General features: G+C 39.7%; 1 protein-coding gene across 1 annotated transcript in view; it reads right to left on the bottom strand.

Annotated features, from left to right (window-relative positions):
- Positions 1 to 11,494, bottom strand: part of LOC102022829 (guanylate-binding protein 6-like) — a 19,167-nt gene extending 7,673 nt beyond the window's left edge. The window contains exons 1-6 of the mRNA XM_005385353.1: positions 10,700 to 11,494; positions 10,124 to 10,272; positions 4,739 to 4,942; positions 3,886 to 4,013; positions 1,103 to 1,212; positions 675 to 903 (exon numbers count right to left, since the gene is read on the bottom strand). Coding sequence (XP_005385410.1) covers positions 675 to 903; positions 1,103 to 1,212; positions 3,886 to 4,013; positions 4,739 to 4,928 — 657 coding nt within the window. The 5' untranslated portion in view covers positions 4,929 to 4,942; positions 10,124 to 10,272; positions 10,700 to 11,494. The remainder of the gene's footprint in view (positions 1 to 674; positions 904 to 1,102; positions 1,213 to 3,885; positions 4,014 to 4,738; positions 4,943 to 10,123; positions 10,273 to 10,699) is intronic.
- Positions 11,495 to 21,892: the final 10,398 nt, after the last annotated feature.

The raw sequence follows: 21,892 nt of genomic DNA on the forward strand, positions 1-21,892 counted from the left end.
TTGGTTTTTCTCCGGTACCGGGAACCGAACTCACGACCTTGCGCTTGCCAGGCAAGTGCTTTGCCGCTGAGCTAAATCCCCAGCCCCTATCTTCATTCATATAATTTATTTTGACATGATAGCATGAATAAACATGCCAGGATTGAGAGAGAGCTGCATTATCGATATAAAATAAAATTTACACCATGGTAATTGTGTAAATACTCAGAAGGCAAAAAGGAAAAGAATACTTCTTCAATTTAGTTAGGACATACTGTTATTTTGTATGTTCAATGTCAGAAAGTTAAATTTTGCTTTTAGAAAGCGATAATCCTCTTTGAGAAGAATAATACTTGTGTGAAAAGAAGACACAAATTAAGATGAGTCTCTTACTGTGATATCATGTTTAACAATTCTGTGATCAGCTGTTCTCCTAAACAGAGAAAAGTAGATGCTAAGATAGGGTAAAAAGTAACTGTGCTTTAGATAGTTTTATCAATCATTGTAGTCTGAATTCTAAAGAAAAAAATGTGTAAAGAATAACATGAATTTGAATAATTTCTCTGTATATTATATACTATTTTTCATAGCACTTTCAACCTATAGCCCAGTCACCATTCCTACAGACCTCCAGCCAGTCTCAAATACAAAGGGATCCCTAGAAATGATGGAGAACGTCAGCACATCCACCCTACAGAAATCCCACACCCAGACTTTGCTCTGCTACCTGGAATCAGCTTCAAGGCATTGTCCAGATATTGATCTGCTGTGATGAAATGATCACCCAGCTTCAGCTGGAGAGTGAAATCCCGTACAGCCCAGATGAAGTCTGGAAAAAAACTCACAAACTCTGTAGAATCTTGTACTCCATCAGAATTTGAGGAAGACTTTGCTTTGATTAGTTCTGTGAGCTCTGTCACATAGCTAGGACTTGGCTAAGGAAAAGGAAATTCCTACTTAAATTCCCCATATTTCCTTAACAAGAACTTATCATAGCAATGTTTTTCTTTCCTAGATCCCCTCTGATCCAAAAGCAAGCAAGTGAGAGGGTAAGAAAAAATGACTCAATATTCAATTTCTCAAAAGCCACTGACATGCAGCGGCTCAGGTCCTGGAAGGATACTGCAGCTGCTCCAGGGCCTGGCAGTTGATGGTGCCCACGCTGTTGTAGACAAAGGTGCTGCTCAGAAGCAGGGCCAGGGCGAAGATCCAGGAGTCATTCCTAGGGTCACCCTAGAAAGTACAGGGGGAGAGAGCAAGAATTTTAAGAATCTGCTCTTTGGAATTTCATTCAGACATCTGTCATGAAAGTCTTTCACTTATGATTTCAGCTCAGGTACTCACTATGCAAAGAAGGCAAATAACATGAAAGCAGTAATATTTCTCGTGCTCACAATTTCTTCAAACTACAAGTGGATTTTAATCTTCATAAAGTTTTCTCTCAGTTAGATGACATAACTGAACCTAAAGAAACACTAGTGCTATGTCAGGTTCTCAGAAAGGTATTGAGTGATGAGTGTTACATTTCTTTATTAGAAACCTATTTATTTGCTATCAGCCATATGCAAAACAAAATGGTCATATTTGGCAAGAGGTATAAAATGTCTGATCAGAGTAGAGAAAATATCTGAACCAATAAAACTAAGAGGAGAAAACAATGGGTAAAACTTCTCAATACTGGGCTGGACACTAATGCATTTTTGCTTAACAGTTATTATATTTTATATAACACCCACTGCTCAAGCAATGAAAAGAAAACTAGACAGGTGGACACGATCCCACTAAAATGACTCCTGGTAGCAAAGAGCAAACCGTGTGAAAGACAACTACAGGATGGGAGAGAAATATTTGCAATATATGTAATTGATAAGAAGTTAATTCAGAAATTCCTGTAACTCCATAGCAAAACCAATCAAATAACACAATTAAAAACTAACAAAGAACTTGAATATACATACAAATCCTGTATATGGCCAATAGATATATTAAAAGATGTTCATAGTCTATAATTATCAGGAAATGCCACTTAAAACTGTAAGGAGACATAAAATGACACACAGTACCCTGGCTATTATAAAAAAGACAGGAGATAACAAGCATTAATGAGGATTGAGAAAAAAAATCATCCTTGTAGCTATTGGTTGGAATATCAACTGGTATGACCTTTAGGAAAAATACTATGGGGTTTCCTTAAAAGTTCAAAAATAGAAGAACCACATAATCCCAGAAACTCATTCTATGTATAGTTACAAAGAAAGTGCAATTAGTGTTTGAGGAAGATGACTGCACTTCCATCTTTACTGCAGCACTATTCCTAATAGACAAGTGTTAGAAATACTGTGAATGCCCATCAATGAATAAATAATTAAAGATAATATTTACTCAACCGTGGAGAATATTTGCTGCACCATAAAAAGGAAGGAAATCCTACCATTTACATCAACAAGTACAAACCTGAGAGCATTGAGCTCAGTGAAATAAGCGAGATACAAAAGGCAAATGCTGCACTGTCTCACTGAATAGTTGAATCTAAAATAGTCAAAAAAAGAGTGAATTGATAACAGCAGAGAAGACAGTAGAGTATTTTTGTGGCCCGAAGGTGGGATAAATGGACACTGATGATCAAAAGGAACAATGTTTCTGTTATGCAATGAAGTAAATTCTGAAGATCTAAAGAACACACGTTGACTAGAGTTAAGAATACATCACATACTTGAATTTTGCTAAGAGGCTACATCCCACATGCTTACACTAAAACATCCTTATGGCCGGTGCTTATATATTTATCTACTTGATTGTGGATTTCATTTCATAATGAATAGCAAAGCGTCAAGTTGTACATCTCTAATGTATATTTTACTTGCTGAATACATATCAGTAGAATAAACAGAATTTCTAAATCTTCTTCAGACCCAACATGGTAATATATAAATCTAGACTCTATTCTCAAGTCTCAAAGGAAGAAAAAAAGATGAATCATTTGGTTTACCTACTTATAGGAAGCCGAACACTAAAAATCCACCTTAGAATATTTATCATAAGGAAAAAATTTATAAAACCAGGAGAGTCAGAGGCTTCTTAGAGACTTCTACAAAGTTCTATGGGTAATTAATGAGATTCACCATAACCTCAAATACGCACTTCATTTTGCAGCTCAGAATGTGGCTCAGAAGCCCTTCACCAGACACCAAGACGGGCTGACTCCTCACCATCTTCCACTCACGGCCACCATATGCCTCACTGCACATTGTGAAGAGTGCTGTATGTTTGCATCACCTTCCAAGATGTCAAACTCTTTTCCCAACTCTTGGCAGTGTTGATGGACGAGAGCTGACACATGTAAGCACTCTTCCTGAGAAGGCTTCTGAGGCCAATTCTAGGGACCCATCAACACCGAAGATAAAGACCCAGCACACTGCTCCCAACTAAAGGTAATTCAAAGGGCAGCTCCAGCCACAGTTCTCTACAGAGAATTGACAGAGGCCAGCCACTGCACAGGGCAGCACCTTTCTCTCTCCAACCTGTACTTTTCCTGCTCACCATGTTGCAAAAGATCTGTAGTTTCCTAAGTACAACTGAAGGCCCTGTTTGGCAGTCTTTCTGCAGTTCACTAATATCTACACTACTAAACCCATGAGACTGGGACTTAGCTCCTCAGTAAGTTTTAGTAACATTGTATAAAATTACTAATACCAATGGCAAGCAACAGGAGAATATTTTACCTAAAATAACATGATATCTGACTTTATCTAGAAGTGAGATTAAACAGAATAAGGTTTACCTCTTTCATTATAGTTCGGTTTCTGATTTCATAAACAGACAGCAGCAGTGAAATTGCAAAGAATTAGGAAAAGACAAGAAGACGATTCAGAGTCAAAAGTATGTGCCTGAATCTCTCAACCTTACCTTTTCCATATCTCCCAGACCCTCAGTGTCCAGAAGGACCAGGGTGAGGTCCGGCTTGATGGGGTGGGGCAAACACCACATCCAGATGCCCTTGGTTTTAGATTGAACAGTGGAGCGCAGTGGGAAGCCTGAAGCAAATAAGAAAAACAATGATGACATCAGCACTTCCACAGCAGCAAGGAGACTGTGACCTTAGGCTTCTTGGAGGAGAAATACCTCAGCAGACAAAGTGGGACTTCCTCACTTTCTCCACAAAAGTTTTACCTACCAAAGAGCAGGGGCTGTTAAACATGATGATGATTATGTCCAAGGGCTCAAGACAAAGAGAAAGACATCCATGGATCAGACAAAATTGAGGGCAGTGGCGACTGCAACAACAGCATTGTGAAACAAGGACTGCGCTGAGTCACAGAGGAGCAGACTGAGCGGAGACCAGAGAAGAACAAAAGCAGGACATGGAAATTGGAATAATGCTTTTCTATTAAACAGAAAAGCAAAGCAAAAGCAAGAGTTGATTGTCACAATAGAATGTGAAGCATGAAAAGGATTTTTAGATTTTTAGACTCAAAGATCTCTAGGTATTGATGAGAATATTTCATATCAAAAGCAAAATATGGATGAAAAGAAACACAGAAGCCAGTGACGGGGGATAATTTTGAGCATTAGCAGGAGAGATTTTCTCCAAAGACAACAAAGTATATGGAAGTGAATGAGAGAAAGGTAAAAATTTGCTGGTGAGAATCAGAATGAGAAGTTGGCTTTACTGAGAAGAGTTGAGTTCTCCCTTGTTCTGACTGGGAAAAAGAAGAAGCTGAAATGTTACTGGTTTCAGAAACCCCATGCTAACTCTCACCATGGTTCTGTCCAGCCAGGCGGTTCATCAAGTAGGATTTCCCTGTACGATACAGTCCAACAATGGCCACCACCACCACTGGCTGAGAAATCTTCTCAAGAATCTCTATGGCTTCCCTGTTCACTTTCATCTCTTCCCTGATGTTTTCCACCAGACAAATTGGGGCCACCATTTTTAGTTCAGATGCCATAGCAATTTTCCAACCTAGAAGAGTCTCTTATTAGAAATAAGTTTATAAAATTTTATCTCAGAAGTATCAGAGCATGAATCAACTCAGGACAGACAAGGCTTCTAGACTGTCTGTGGGAGAACCTGAGCCTAACATTAACAGATGCAGAAGGCTTCCTCCATCATTCTCCCAAATTGTCAATCATGATTTGGATTCAACACAGGGTATTAATTTCTCCAAAGTTTTATTTCAATAATAATCATAGAACTCAAGTAATCATCACCATAATGTGTGGCCTACACTATGGTAAACCATGCATATTTAATATTTTAAAGTACCTGCAAAGTAGACCTTATTTTAATCACTTCACAAATGAGATAAATGCATTATACAAGGGTTGAATGAATAAATCATAGAGACAGGATTAAAAACCTAGACAACAGACATTAATGACAGACCACCAAGTTCTGTCTACTTCTTCAATCCATGAAGACATTTTTTAAAAAGCTAAAATAAACTTACAGGAATTCTGAAAGGGTAAATGGTGACTAGAGCCACATAAACATCCAATTCAGACAAAACCATATTCATAATGATTGCAAATTCACCACTGTCTTTTCTAGGCCTGTTCCTATATTATCTTGGGATGGAGAATGTAGCTGCTTGGTTTGTTCCAATTCCCTCACTTAAACCAGGGGACCAGCGCAGGCTTTAACTGCCCCTGGTGAATCTTACTTGGTTTAACACTTCTGACCTTTTCTTTGCTTTACATAGATGTCAGATAGCAATGATTTCTTGCATGTGATACCTAAACACAGGAAATAAATATAAACTACACTACATCAAACATAAAAGCTTCTATGAACTAAGTAATGCTATTAATAGGGTAAAATGGAAACCCATAGAATAATTGAATCATATTTGGAAATCATATCTCCAATAAGGAGTTACTATCCAGAATATAAGAACTATGGCTACTTTTGAATAACCAAAAACCCAACACAAAAGTAGACAAAGGACAGGAATACACATTTCTTTAAAGAAGAGAAGCAAAAGGCCAATAACACATGAAAACAAGTTCAAAATCACTAATCACAGGTACAAAATGTATTTTTAAAGAATTTTATTTGAAGTTGCCATTGATGAATTGGAGAATATTAGACTGAAAGATAAAATGCTTGTGTTAATATATGTGTTCTGGTGAGAGTATCAGAAGCAAATATCTATAGGGAAAATGTAGTAACAAACATGAAGAAATTGTCTGACAGGCTAAATTATAAAGTGGCCTTCTTTGAGTTACCTTGTTCAAAAGTTTCAGTTGCATCATCATATGCTAGTGTTTCTCAGTAGCTCAGGTTGTTTTATGTATGTCTTACATAAGCTTGTATGTAAAAAGTATAAACCAGGCTTTGCTTATGTTCACACTTTAAGCAAAGAAAAACTAGTTTAAAGGCCTACTTGATTTTGTTTACTTGAGAATTTGGCACACCTCTTCTCCACTCTAATTTTGCTTTAAAATACAAGAATTGCAAGTCAAAATCACACCCTCTAGAATGGCTGGTATCACAAACAAAATAACAACAGAAAACAATAGGTAGTATGATATGGAGAAATGCATCCTTAGTGCATTGCTCCTAGGAATTTAAAGTGTTTTACTGTTATTATGGAAAAGAACATAGCAGTGCTACTAAAAAATTAAACAAATTAGCCTTTGGTCCAACAATTCTACTATAGGGCATATACAGCAAGCACTCACACACATACACACACACACACACACACACATGGAAATCAAGGACTTGATCAGACATTTGCACACCAATGATCACGGCAACATTATTCATAAGAGACAAATGTGGAAAGAATTCAAAGTTCCACTACAGATGAATGGATTAAGAGATCACACACATGCAATAGGGCATGTATCCTCAGCTATAAAATGGAGTGAAATTTTGAATGTATGCCACAACACAGATAAACCTCAAAGGCAGAATGCAAAGTGAGAGAATCCAGACAGAAAGACAAATATTACGGGGAACCTACCACAGATACACCCAGTTGGAAACTAGGAGAGTAGTTACCATGGCTGGGAGGAGGACGAAATGGGCAATTTAAAAGCTAAGTGTTTCTGTATGCAATGATGAAAAGTGCTAGAGGCATTTTGCAGTTATGGTTGCACAATGTGAATACAGGGGGATCAAAATATACAATGAATGTTCAAATTTTAAACATCTATTACAAGCCAGGTATGGTGGCACATGCCTGTAGTCCCAGCATTTGGGAGGCTGAGGCAGGAGAATCACTGTGAGTTTGAGGCCAGCCTAGGTTACATAGAGAGTTCAAGGCCAGGCTGAACTACACAGTAAGACCCTGTCTCAAAAAAATATCAAACAAAACAAAACAAAATAAATAAAATAAAGCAAACATTTATTATAGTAAAAGACATTGCTATTAATCCTGCTTAAATAAGTCAAACTCTTTTAAACACATTTATGCCATTATTCTCACCACTTTCTAAACAGTTCTGGAAGTCTCTTCCATATCTTCATGAGGTACAATCAAAATAAACAGTGACTGCTGCTGCCAAGTGCTGTCTAATAAAAAATCCAGCTCGTGAAACCAATACAGCGTGTGTTCGTTCACTTTATTCCCTACTTCTGGCACCTTCCCAAAGTCAAAATCACCATGAAAAGTAAACATTTTCAATTGATTCAGGTCATGGGGGCAGCCACAACAATATACCCAAAGACATTTTAAAATTTCTAAAACAATACATTTCATTATTTACATGTTATCACCTCCAAAACATAAAACACAAAATCAGAAAAATATAGTGACCTACTTTTCTGTGCTATGCTGCTGCAATGACCTACTTGGCTTCAGCGTAACATTCACCAGGCTTGGTTATCCTGTAAGCTTCTGGATCAGGAACATGCAACAGCTTTTATGACCACCATATACTCAAATATACTCTAGTATCCAGCAGGTGGCCTATGAGGTTTGTTATCTCCTGGTTTACAGAAAGGATGGGAGTAGGAGCTAGAAGTGGGGCTTTGAGGATCTACAGGAATGAGACTTATCTAATGAATGCAGTCTCCCGTCCTAAAAAGAAGACCCAGGCAGGGTGGTTTAGGTCTGTATTTCCAGCTACTCCTGAGGCAGAGATGGGAAGACCACTTCGGTCCTGCTTAAGCCTTGAGTTCCAGGCCAGTCTGAGCAAGGTGTTATATGCATCATTCTTAGTCTTCCTCATATATATATGAGAAGGAGAAACAGAGACATAACAAGACAGAGCGAGAGGGAGAAAGGCACAGAGACAGAGACAGAGACAGAGAAAGCCAACATCACTGTTAGGTGAACCTGGGTGAATGACATGGGATTTCACCAAAACTTTCTTGAGGTATATGTTTAATATAAACTATTAGATATTATGAGCAGAGTTATCCCATGGACCTCCTGGCACTTCTTGATTGCCATTATATTAAAATGGTTTTCCATGGTATAGGTGTACTGTTCATGATCAGAATATGTAGACATTATATTATATTCCAATGTCAGAGGGGCTGGGGATTTAGCTCAGCGGCAAAGCGCCTGCCTGGCAAGCGCAAGGTCATGAGTTCGGTTCCCAGTACCGGAGCAAAACCAAAACAAAAAAAAACAAACAAACCAATGTCAGAAATATTCACTCCATTACAGTATGCCAAATATTCAAAATTAAACTAGTATCTTAAAAATGTCAGACTGAGTACTTACTTGTGTGAACTTCAACAAGGAGCTTCATTTAATTGAGCTTAAGATGTATGGGAAATTAGAAAGCTAATGTGAACAAAATTGTCAATCCACCTGAAGATTCTTGTGGTAATTAAAAGAACCATATACACTGATATCTTAGCATGGAATGCATTACAAGGTAGAATTGGTCGAGTTCAATGGAAATTTAATTCTAATAATTATACTATACAGTGTTCCATTAGAGTACACATTTTAACACAACCACCATGTTATAAGTTACTCAGAAAAAAGCTACACATAAATTTCACACTAGAGCAGCACAGTAGTCAAGTTCAAATCAGCATTCCTGTACAACCTCCCCTGGTCAGCTTCTTCAGACGAATGTGTGTGAAGCACAAACCCCAGCACCTGCCTTACCATTCCTGAAATTGTGTGATCCCATCTCTGAAGGGAGGATTAAAGGAATCTCTAGGACAATTAGATTCTTAATTTATACATCATATAAACCTCCCTCATTTCTTAGCTACAAATAAAATACAGGACTTTTAACTTTGTATTAAACAAGTACATCTGTTAGTCCTGCTTCAGGAATGATTTTCAAACTTGGATACACGTAAGAATTATCTGAAGAGATGGTTAAAACCCAGATTTCCAGGCCTAAAAAAATCTGTATGTTAACAAGTACCACAGGTGACTCAGCTGTCCCCATGTGGAGGGGGGACATCTCACACAAAGAGTTTTGTTTATGTAGTTATTTTTCACCAATGAGATTCAGTTAGAACTACATTTATTTCTACATGGATTATCACAGAGCTCTTATATTGAAGTTATCTGAAGTTGGCCTATAAGAAACATTTTTTTAGGGGCTGGAGATTTAGCTCAGTGGCAAAGCGCCTGCCTGGCAAGCGCAAGGTCATGAGTTCGGTTCCCGGTACTGGAGAAAAACCGGAAAAAAAAAAAAAAAACAAACATTTTTTTAAAAAAATCTCTCCTTATTAAATTATCTGGGGCTGGGGATTTAGCTCAGCGGCACAGTGGCTGCCTGGCAAGCGAGAGGTCTTGCGTTTGATTCCCGGTACCAGGAAAAAAAACAAAAAAAATTTTAAAAAAAATTTTTAAAAAATTGTCTGTAAGCTGCTGGGTGAGGGTGGCCATGTTCTCTGTATCCCAGAACTACTGCAGGGCCTGAGACAGGCAGGCAAACACCTGTCCAGGGCTCTCCCCGCTCCACTTCCTGCAGCTCTGAGCTGAGCAGGGAGAAGTGCATCTGGGGCTTTGTGTGTCTGGCTGTCCCCTCCCAGCTTTCACTGCCCAACGGGGGGAAACTGAGTTCTCCAGAGGTAAGCTCAGCCACTGACTTCTCAGTAGACACAACAGGAAAGCTGCCTTTCCCCACCCTGTGCTTTCCCCAGCTGGCAGAAATCAGAAATCAGAAATCACATCATGATCAAGACTAAGTTCAGGAACAAAAACAGTGGACATACCTGTTTCCCAGCACCACAGACCCAAGCACACTTCTCAGCCGCTTCTAACTCACTGCTTGGTCTCTTTCAAGTCTCTGTTCCTCTTCCATATATGCCAAAACAAACAAAAGTAGTAAGGAAGGTACTCCTTCCATGAATGGACTCCTGCACTGAAATTGAAATTCAAAGTAAAGTTATTCACATTCATATTTTAAAACAAGAAACTGTGTTCAAGCCGTGGTAAGTAAAAGGTTGATAAGCACACTCTGGAGATAAAAGAGTGAAGAAAGGTTTACTACTCACAGCGATTAAGGAGAGCACTGGGGATACTTTCCAAAGTAGTGTTTAATTTACTGGGGACACTAATGCATATTCATGAGAGTGGTTATCACATACAGAGGCGGGCACACTTCTGAGCATGCTCAGTGAAAGCGTCATGCTGTTTCATACATCACATGGTTAAAGATGATAGATGGCAGTGAATACCTAAAGGTATATCAGGAGGAACATTTGCTCTGGGCCCCGTAGGAGAGTGACAGGGCAATTCTGAGTTGTTGAAATGGTTCGGCAAGGAACCATTTCCTGTGGGGGCTTTACCTGAAACAAGAAGAAAACTTGAAGAGGTAGCAGCTTCTTTTCAAGGTCCTTTCTCAGCTTATTTTCACAGGTCCGTGCTCCTAAAACTTCCTGCCCACCAGCTACCATCGTCAAATGCCAGCAGAGGCAAGTCTGAGACTTGTGACTACAGCTTGAGTGAGGATGTTTGGGGCAGAGATGAGAGTGAGAGGTCAGAAAGGCCACAGTTACTCCAGGGTCACCTCGGTCAACAGATTCACACCCCTTCTCTTCTGTCCTCCTCATCTTGGAAGGCTTCCCCACTTCTCTTCTTGGCACAGCTCACCAGTAGATGCTGTGTCCTCGCACACAGGAAAAACGGAACATACGTGGCACAAATACAAACAAAGTTACATAAGTCACGACTACTTCAAGCATGTTTCTCTTAGCAGAAAGTCCCAGGTATTTTTCTGAAGAAGGGCGTTTGATATTTTTAACACATGTTCCCGAATATAGGGAATAGTAAGCACATACTTGATCTCTAATACATTATTGAAAAAGTGATGACAAATAACTATAAAAATCAACAACCCCTCACTGTATTATCCACAAATATTCACTGCTGATACTTTGTTCAATATTCCTATGGTTTACTAATACACAGAACCTCTCCTAAAATCAATAGCTACTTCATAAAGAAATGAACACAATTGGCACAGTTTTAAAGGCACAGTTTTCGTCAGTAAGGAAGTGAGCATAAAAGTTTGTGGAGTAAAAAGAGGAATGAAGGGCAGAGTGGGCAATGGCAGGTGACGTCGCAAATGCCTGAGGAGGCTGTGCGGGGCAGGGAGCATTCTCCTCCTCCCTCTGCCTTCTCACCATCTCCTTTCTCTGAGGAAACATTTTTCCTAAAAGAGCAAATAGTAATATTTCAGACCTCAGAGTCTGCATTGCAACTACTCATCCGGAGCACCCAGAGACAACATGCAAATGAATGTGCTCCTATAAACTATTTTCACATACAGATCCTGTGCAGGTCTGACCTATCAGCCTTAGATTGCTGATCGTTGCTTTAGTGTGTGTAGTGCAACAACCTACAGAGCACTACCACCACTCCGTGTGTCACTGTCTTACAAGTTACTGGATCTATTCCAGAATGGATATTTGAGTGCATACTTCTAAAATCATTTGCATCAAACATGTAAAACATCTTCACTTTTTTTAGCAGACAAGGAGGGATCTCTCTGTTCATCTGGTTTTCATTCATGTGAGTTGTTATTGAGACGCCTGGGCCATACATACACAGGTCTGCATGAATAAATATCTAACTCCCACAACACATGGAGAAGCCAAAGATAAATGAGTGATGACGGCACATAGTCAGATGTAGTACAGGAAAGTCTGTTTTATTTGGGGGACACCTACTCAGGTCTGCCAGCCCCTGTGAGTGAGCAAGGAAGCCCTACATTTGGGCACATGGCATGCTGCCACCAGCTACACTGAGTCAGGTGGATGAGGGTGAAGTTTATGAGGACCTGGTGGTGGGATTTCTGTCCACTCTAATCATAGGCTAAGAAACAATGCACTTGACATTCAAGTTTCACAAGACTCCACTTCAGTAGGCAGAGCTTATAGGTACTGCTATCGTGTGGTTACCAAAAAACTTAATTTATTTTGTAATATTGGAATAATTTCACTTTCTCCTGGAAACTGATTTTTAATATCAGCATGGAATCTATAGGAAATTATTGATTTTAAAATAAAGTACATTGAAACCTATAATCAATTATAAAAATTATTAAATGTAAATTTATTATATACAAATTAGGCTAAAGTGTAAATCCACTTATAAAAACAATCATCTACACAAAATAATAGTGTTGCCCGCATATATTTCTAACATACACATTGGCTTTAATGGAGCTTTATTAAAGGTTTATTGAAATGAGGAGAAGTGATGAGGTCTGAAGCTCCTATGGGGATGTGTTTTTACTTAGGTCCTCCCTGCAAGGAAAGGAGAGTTACATTCACATAGTTTAGTATTTGGGACATATTGCAGGAAGCCACAGAAAGGGAGGAGAAAGGAAAAATGAAAGAGACAAAATGGAAAAAAGGGAAGAAGCAAAGTATTGAGTTGGTGTCCATGCTGGGGAATTAGACACCAATCCCCTAGTGGATTAATCGAAGAAGTATATCCAATGTACAGTGATGCCTCAGTTTACAAACTTAATTGGTTTTACAATTTTAAGGGAGTTGGCTCTGTTTCTGTTTGTGTAAGGGAGATGTTCATGGTCATGTTTGTTACCTGATGCAGAGTTTGCAGATGGAAGCAAAATTTTGCAAAAAGCTTTTGTTTGCAACAAAAAATTATCTGCAAACAGAGATGTTTGTAAAACAGGTACTACTCTATTTCAAAATTGCTCTTTGAAGGAAAATAAAGAGTATCCAGTTCCCACTGGCTGAGAATTGTCCAGGATGTAAAACTCTTCTGACCCAAACGTCTGTGCTTGTGTAAAATGGGCTGGGAACATGAGGCAGGAAGCTCTCATGTTCCAGAGCAGCCTGGTCAATGTAGCAAAACCCTGCCTTGACATAAACAATGAAAAAGACCTGGGAATGTAGCTCAGTGTGCAGGCCGTGGGTTCAGTCTCACAAATGCTCTCTCAGCTTACAAAGAAGCATGAGTAAGAAAAGGAGAAGGAAACATGAGGCCCTGAGTTTGATTCCTGGTACCAAAAAAAAGAAGAGAAAAGGAGAATGACATCAAATGAACCACCAAGCTGCCCATAGGCATAGTGGACAAACACACTGCTGGGCCCTAAATCTGTTACTCATTAAAAGCATGATGTTCATTTTCTTCCAAGGCTCCAGGAGCTTGAGAGAAATGTTTGTGCTAAAAAGCAACAACTGTTCATTAGGCCTGCAGATGGTCAGGAGAGAACTAAAGGCAGAACAACACTTGACCTTCATTCTCTACGTCACCTTTACGACCATAAAATTTTAAGTCAAACCCCTTCTCAGCTCTGCCTACAGGCACGTTATCATTTAGAGAGCATCCATCCGAAAGCTGGCAAAACATGGTTGATAGCCCTGACTGTGCATAACATATCTCATCCCCTTCCACACTGAGGACACCAAGATAAGTGATTTACGGGAACACTCAGCTACGCCCAGATGTTTCCAGTCATTGCCCTGAACCTAGGTTACCTTAGATTTGAACAGAGCCTCACAGGGCTGAGAAGAGCAAGTGATCTCATGAAGACTGGCTTCCTCCTCAAGCAGTAAGGACATTTCCTCAACCATCCTGCCAAAGCAGTGCTGAGACCTTGTGGAACCTGACTCTTGCTCACTCCAGCAAATGCATGAAATCTGGCCCACTTCTTTTGTGAATGGGCCAATCTGAACCCTTTCATCAGAACTGTGGCCTCTCCTTCAGGTGCTCAAGGTAAAGAGACTTTGTTGTTTTATCTGACTTCCATTGGTATGGGACAAGCTTGATCTTTGTCACTGCTATGCCCTCTAGCTTTCAACTGCAAAAGCTAAATGCCAGTAACATTCTTTCTTACTTTCCAATTGAAGCTTTGGGGGTAAAATTTCTGATGATGGCTTGTTTTAATTTTCATTGTCACTGAAATAAGGACCAAAGCTATGTGCAGAACTGATAATGAATTTAACTTGATGTTTTAATGTAGTAACGAAGACATAGAAATGGAGCTCAAGCGTTCTTATGCTTTGAGTTACTTATACGGAATATATACAACAAATTCAAGACCACATTTTTTAGTAAAAAGGGCCTCAATTCCCTGACTACCACAGAGGAAAACACAAGTCATGCTTTTAATGAGTAACAGGTTTTGGTTCCAAGAGGTTGTTTACCCTCAATGCCTATCATGATCTCTATTAATTATGGAATATAACTTTGCAGTGGTCCATAAATTAAAGTGAAACTCTTTCAAAAGAGTACTCAGAATAGTCAAGAGTTAGAGGTATCACATTTCTTGATTTCAAAATATAGTACAAAGCTACAATAATGAAAGAATTATGTTAGTTACATGAAAACAGATACACCAACCATGAAAAAGAATAGAGAATCTGGAAGTAAATTCACCATGTACAGTGAATTGGCATTTTACAAACAGGTCAAGAACACATTGGAGGTTAAGAATGATCTTGCTAACAAATAGAGTCAGAAAAACTGGACGTCCTCATGCAAAAAAAATCACTGTACCCCGATACGCTGTGAAATAAACACTTTGAAAGAGATTAAAGACTTAAATGAAAACCAGATATTGAAACTTCTGGAAAAAAACACAGGCAAAATCTTACTGATATTGGTCATGACAATGATTTCTTAGATATGACCAAAAGAGCACAGCCAAGATAGGGAATAAAGAAAACTAAGCAACATTAAACTAAGTAATTTCTGCTCAGCAAAGTGAATGATCTGCTGAATAAAAAGGCAATCTGGGGAATGGGAGAGAATGTCTGAAAGAGAACAGAGGGTTTTTAGTGCAGTGAAGGGACTCTGTATGATACCAGAGTGTAATGCTGGAAGTAAGTCATTACACATTTGTCCCATAGAATCCAGAGAATCCATGGAATCCATAGAACAAAGAGTGAATCAAAGTGCAAACTATGGAATCTGGATGAGGCTGATGTGTCAGTGTGGCTCATAAACTGTAACACAGATGTCATTTCAACGTGGGATGTGAACAGTAGAGGAGGCTGTCCCTGGGTAGGCACGGGGCATATGTGGAAAATATCAGTGCTTTCTGCTTAACTGTGGTGAGAATTTAAACCGCTTTAAAAACAGAAAAGTTAAAAACAATCCAAGATCATCTGCTTACTTCTCTGCACAGCCATGTGTAACACATATAAAGGGAAATGCTCCCATAGAATAACACCCTCAGAAATCTCAGTTTCACATGGAGCAGAACTGTCTTATGCGTCCTCTACAATATTCCAATATTTTTATTTAAATTAATTTCTTTTCTCTGCTTTAGGCCCAGATGTAGTTCAATTCCCTCAAATTCAACTCCACTCTGTCTTTCTTTGGAACCAACAATAGGTAACAGCTCCTACTCCAATACCCTAATCTATACCTTACTTCAGTTGGACTTTGCCCTGCTTTTTAGGCATGGAATTAACTGTCATGTGAGAAGACTGTTTTTTCCAGTGACCTTATGAGTGCACAAACTTTCAGACTGAGGGACTTGACAGCACAGTCAGAAGCTGCTACCCGCATTGATTACAAATACAAATACATTGATCAAACATTTACATTTTGCAGCAGCATGGGGAGTCAAACAAGGAAGACACTAGCTGTCCTTTGAAAGAGGTCCAGTGAACCAAGAAGAACAAAGGGAACGTTATTTGGGTCCTGAGTTAGCTTTCTGGGACTTTCACCATAGGTGATCAGTGCATGTCACATTATGCTATGAAATATGATCATTTTCCTTGTGATGCATAGATGGGAAATGCATTCTTGTCACAGGAAATGTTTGGAATTCTTGAGTGTTTCCCTAAAATGTTCATCCATATACCCTCAATAATCACTTGTCCCACTTACTCAGTGTGCTTGCCGGGACAGCAGTTTTGGAAAACACTCCACCTCCTGAGCTGAATTCAACATGACCTTTGCCTTTTTATTCCTACTGTCATTCAAATATCAACAGAGCTTTGGGAAGTGCAGCCCACTGACAGAAACTGGTCCTGAGTGAGTAATTATTGACCTAGCTTTTTATCAAAGCTTAAGTCAAATTATTTTAAGTACAATTCAGAGGGCAAAAAGCATCCTACTTCTTAGAGTTGAGCTCCTACTGGAGTCAGGTGAGGCTTTTTCTGTATTTGCTGAGTTTGCTGGAATTAACCTCTTCCGTGATTGGTTACTCTTCAGAAAGACTGAATAAAACCCTACTTTTTTCAACAATGCTCAATACCTTCCAACTTAGAAAAATGTTTTATAGATGCTTATATTTACCCTGACCAAATCCCATGTATTCAGCATTGGAAATTTCACGTCTCCTTTGGGCTTTGGGCAAGCAAACCATGTTGCTCATTGGTGGACACATCAACTTTGGCAAACACTGCTCTACTCTCAGGCGCTCAGCTCCCTTAGGGCTCTCAAAATAAAGGACACAGTTTTAGGAGTTAGCACAGAAGGAACTCACCGAAGCAGAGGGCACATGCTCGCTTGTCTGGAACTAGTGTCCTCTTCTCTTGGAGGACTGGACATCTCTTGTGTCTTGTGTTCTTCTAGTTTCACACCCATGTTGACTTCCCAGACATGAAGTCACTCCCATAATCAGTGTCTAGCACTTTTATGATATTTAAAATAGTGAGGAAACTGTCTTAACCAGGCAAATCTCTCACTCTAATTTTCCTATCATTTCAGGCTAGTTCTTCTGAAATGAAACCATGTCTTTTACACAAGGGTCATAATCTCACAGGAAATGATATCCAGACATGGACAGGACCACAGAACCATCTGTGTCCACAGAACCATATGATAGCAATCTGTAAATACTGCTTATTTCTTGCTTCCATCCAAAGTCCTAAGAGCACAACCTGCTTTCTTCAGTGTTCTGAAGTAGTGCTCGGTCACCTACTAGTTTCTCCAGCAAAGACCAGAGGCAAGAGAACTCCTGCACTGAGCCAGTACTGGAAGACCTGCTGCTGTTCCTGAGAGGAAGGCTTGGGACGTAGTGCACCCAGGTGTTCTGGTGAGGGCAATGAGAGGGTGGGACAAATTCTGCTTCCATATTCCTTCAACCAGCGCACAGAACCGGCAATAGACACATGAGCCAGTCAGTAAGGAAATGATGAAATCATTTCATTATTGTCATTTCTTTTTTTACCTGAGTGATTTTTTTTCTGATCTGATGTCTCCTATGACCTGATGGAGTTGTTTCTTTAGTTCAATTGCTATCATTTCAGAAATTTCAGATGTATGACTTCCAGGTTTTTCTGTGTTCATGTCTCCTACACTTGTTCTGGGTGGGGTAGAGGTCTGAGACTGCATTTTACTCCTTTGTTTTGTCTTTTGTGAAGACCTAGAGGTTCCTTGGAGCTCAGCTTCACTCCCACTATCATATGGGAGTGGCAGGGAGAGGGTCCGAAGATCCCCAGTGCTCAGCATGGCTCCCGTGCTGGTGTGTAGTGGCAAGGTGGGGTCTCAGATACGCATGAAATTTGTTGCATTCAGTTGGCTCTCGGGCCAGTGAGGGAGTAATGGGGGAGGCTCACTGCAGTTCTTGAAGCTCTCTGGGCTTCAGCCTGACTTCCACATGCATGGGGGAGATGCAAGTCATGGTCACTGAGGGTTCAGATGTTGCCCAGGACCCAGCCTGGTTCCCACACTGGCAGGGGAAGGGTGAAGGTAGAGTACCAAGGCTGCTGACTCTGTCTGGGTTTCAGCTGGGCTCCCACAGGGATGTGGGTTGCCACTGAGGCCCAAGAAAGTGACCAGGGCCCCACCTGCCTCACACACTAGTGGGGGAGGCACGAGGGCAGCTCACCAGGGTTCCTAAAGATGTCTGGGGTTTAGCCCACTTCTCATGGGGATCTGGGGGTGCAAGGAGGGGCCACTGAGGTCCCAGAAGGTACCCAGGGCCTAGAGCTCTGCCTGCCTTGCCCGCTGGTCAGAGAGATGTGGAGGCAGCTCACCAGGGTTCCTGAAGATAAAAGATTTTTTATTTTATACAATTCATAGATGTTTATAGCATGTTTCTGAGTTTAGTAGAATAGAAGGAAAACAAGAGATAATTTAAAATAAATGTAAATAAGAGCAACTGTTGGACCATGTTTTAAAGTCCTAAATGCATTTCACATACCTGACATCAAACTAAGATCCACAATGTTAAGTTCACAGCATCCACATACACGATCTTGGCTCCCTTTGGTACCCACTGCTCCTCCCCTTCACTGCTTCCAGGCCTTGGCTTTCATTAGGAGGGTGTGGTTTGACCTCCCTCTAGAGTAAGTGGTGTGAGGGCAGGGACTGTGTGAATCCTCACACACATTGGGAACCTGCACAGTGCTGTGCAGTCAGTGCATCTGATCACACACACACACACACGCACACGCGCGCACACACACACACACACACACACACACACACAGAGTGGGTTATCTTTCTGATGCATAGATTTTGCTTCCATTTTGCATGGATCTCATTGAACCCATCTGAGGGAATAAGTCCATGTTGCTGTGTTCTGTGGAGCGTTTGCCTGGAGCTCTCCATGTAAAAAGTAGTTTATTATAATGCTTTCCTATAATCCCAGAACCCTAGGAGGCTGAGGCAGAGCATCACAAGTTCCAGACTGGCCTGACAACTTAGCAAGACTGTGCTATAAAAACAAAAAGAAAAAAGGCACCATGCAAAAAGGTATTGGGCTTCAATCCCAGAATCATAAGAAAGATGAAAGAAAGAAATGGAAAGAAAGAAAGAAAGAAAGAAAGAAAGAAAGAAAGAAAGAAAGAAAGAAAGAAGGAAGAAAGAAAAAAAAATTAATTCACACCTGAAATTTATATTCTTGGAATACAAATATTTAGAAAAATAACTGAAACAACTAAATATATGTACTAAATTGTGAATAAATTTGACCTGCAGCCATGTTTTAAAATGATAGTTAGATTCTATGTCCGACGAACTAGGTGAACAGGAAAGGGAGGAAATATAGGTTCCTCATACCAAGCATTCAAAAGAAAACTGCAGGCAATGTTTCAACAGCCAAGCATACTGCATGCTTCCTCCATGCTCATGGTTATGGGAAAGGAGCTGTTTCTGAGAAACTAAGAGCGCACCATACTTTCACTTTCAATCTGAGCTGTGTCCAAAAGAAAAATAGCTTGCAGTTGTTCTGAATTGACAGTGGAAATCCTTTACTAATGAATAAAAGTGGAGAAGTTCTCATCTCCTGAAGAACTATTCAGATTTCAAACATAGGGAGAGTGGAGCTGATACTGTCTGCCCCAAGACTACTCTGACACTGTTCCTATGTTAAAATCAACCATTGCTATGTCTTCAAAATAGTGCCAGCCACAGTTTTATAAAGGACACATTATCCAGGAGTTTGTGGCATGTGCAGTGACTGCAAGTTATTCCAGCATAGTCCACATTCATCTTCTCCCTCCTCTGCCATCCATTCTAGGTTTCCTCCACTTGTCCTAGCCAAAATCAGGCACCTCATTGCATCCACTAAAAACCTAAATGACCCATGACAACAAATTGATCTGTATGCCTAAATCACTCCTTCAGCAAGACTACCTGCTCCCACCCAAAATACAGTGTAAAAGAAACTTAAGTATTCAACAAGTTCAAGTGCAGAAAGGTCAGCTGTTCTCTGATAAGAAAGGGACTGAGCACCCCACAGTACAATCACTCACCTGGCAATGTCCACTAGAGAGTGTACACACCCCTCATCTCCACGCTTCAGTCTCCACCTTGTTACTTGACAGGGTCACACTGCTGCCTCCAATGCTGTTCCATAGCATGTTGGATCACCCACAACTTAGTTTAGTTTGTTGAATAAAGAGACACAAATGATCTTCAGGTGGAAAACATTATCTCAGAGTTTCCTATAATAACTTTAGCTCTGCATAACCATCACTTGATAAGTAATTGTCTTATATCTTGGAAAATTTAAATGATAGAGTACTATTTGCAATCTACTTTATTTACTTAATAATTCAGTTTGCACATGTTACTGATTTGATTAACTTGTTTTAATCAACTTCCAAATCTTATTCTCAGTACAAGAGTTTGAACCCAGAATCCTCTCAGTCAGCTAGATCCCTGCCTTTTTATTACTTTTTGCTTTGAACAAGTTTTTTGCTAGATCACTAAGTTGACCAGGATGGGCTCAAACTTGTGATTTTCCTGCCTTAGCCTCACAGCATGCAGGAATTACAAGTATCCACCACCATGCCCACATCATATGAAAAAATTTTTTCATAAGTAAAATAATCACCTACAGATAGCATCTCTTAAAGGTTACAGCATGTTTGAATATCACCACATTGAGTTCAAGGCACATAGAAAATGTACTTTTGGGGGACCCACGGAGTCACATCTAAACCATTGTACCTTTGCCCTGACTTCTTTTCTTAAATTTTTTATTTTATTGGTACATTTTTAATTTACATAATGATAAAATTCATCATAGGGAGTTGTAACTATATGTGATACGTCTTGCTTCTTCCTTTTTTCCCAATCCCCTCCCCTCCCTTAAACCCTTTTTCCCTTCATTATTTACAAAACCTTTGTTTCCATTTTTCTTTTCTATTCTTATTTTTTTCTGGTCCTCTCTTTTCTTTTTCCCCCCTCTGTTGTTCCTCTTTTCATTTAAACATTTTCCTCCCATGTCCCAATGTCCATTATGCATTATGGCCCCTGTTTGAGTTTCTCATACCAGAGAAATCATGTGATATTTGAACACGTGAGTAAGATTTATTTCACTTAGGAGTATCATCTCAAGGTGCACCATTGCACTACAAATGTGTCAAGCTTATCTTCCTTCCCCTGACTTCTTGTTACCATTGAAAAATAGAGACAGTATGTTTTTTTTTAAAAATGTCAGGACTGATTTTACACAAGACATAGGAAATTTTTAAAGTCATTTTTAAAGTCAGGACTGATTTTACACAAGACATAGGAAATTTTACAAATTAATTAACAAGAAAAAGCAATTATGATTAGAATTATTTGGTCAGCACACAGAGAAGTAACACAGGAAGGCAGTTCAAGGTTTGGGATCAAGGCTGCTTGGATTCAGATTACTTATCTTGATTTGAAATTCAGCCTGTCTCTGCTTCTGATTTTAAATTCAGCCTGTCTCTGCTTCAATTTCTGTCTCTTTCTTCAATTTCGTTATGAGATTTAAGATTTAAGATGTGCAGTGAGCATGGCCCCCAGAGCACCTGTACAATGAAGGGAGCCCCTCCTGACTGTAGTGAGCATCGGAATCGAGTGCTGTGTGATCACGAGAGTACTACATGCCTGTTCGCTTACTGTGATCCTCAGTAACCAATTCCACTGAGAGAATCTTGTTATTCTTTTGAAATTATACTTTAAAATTTTATGATGTCTCTCCACTCCAGTATAAGTTTTCTTAAACCTTCCCTCTGGCACAGCTACAAAAATTCTTTTTATAGTTGTTGACCTTTTGTCTGGAACTAAGTACTTTCAGTTTCACATTCCTCTAAATCCATGACAAAGCTTTCTGTCTTTCATTA

Source organism: Chinchilla lanigera, unplaced genomic scaffold (assembly GCF_000276665.1).
Source record: "Chinchilla lanigera isolate Chin_1 unplaced genomic scaffold, ChiLan1.0 scaffold00022, whole genome shotgun sequence".
Taxonomy (NCBI): domain Eukaryota; kingdom Metazoa; phylum Chordata; class Mammalia; order Rodentia; family Chinchillidae; genus Chinchilla; species Chinchilla lanigera.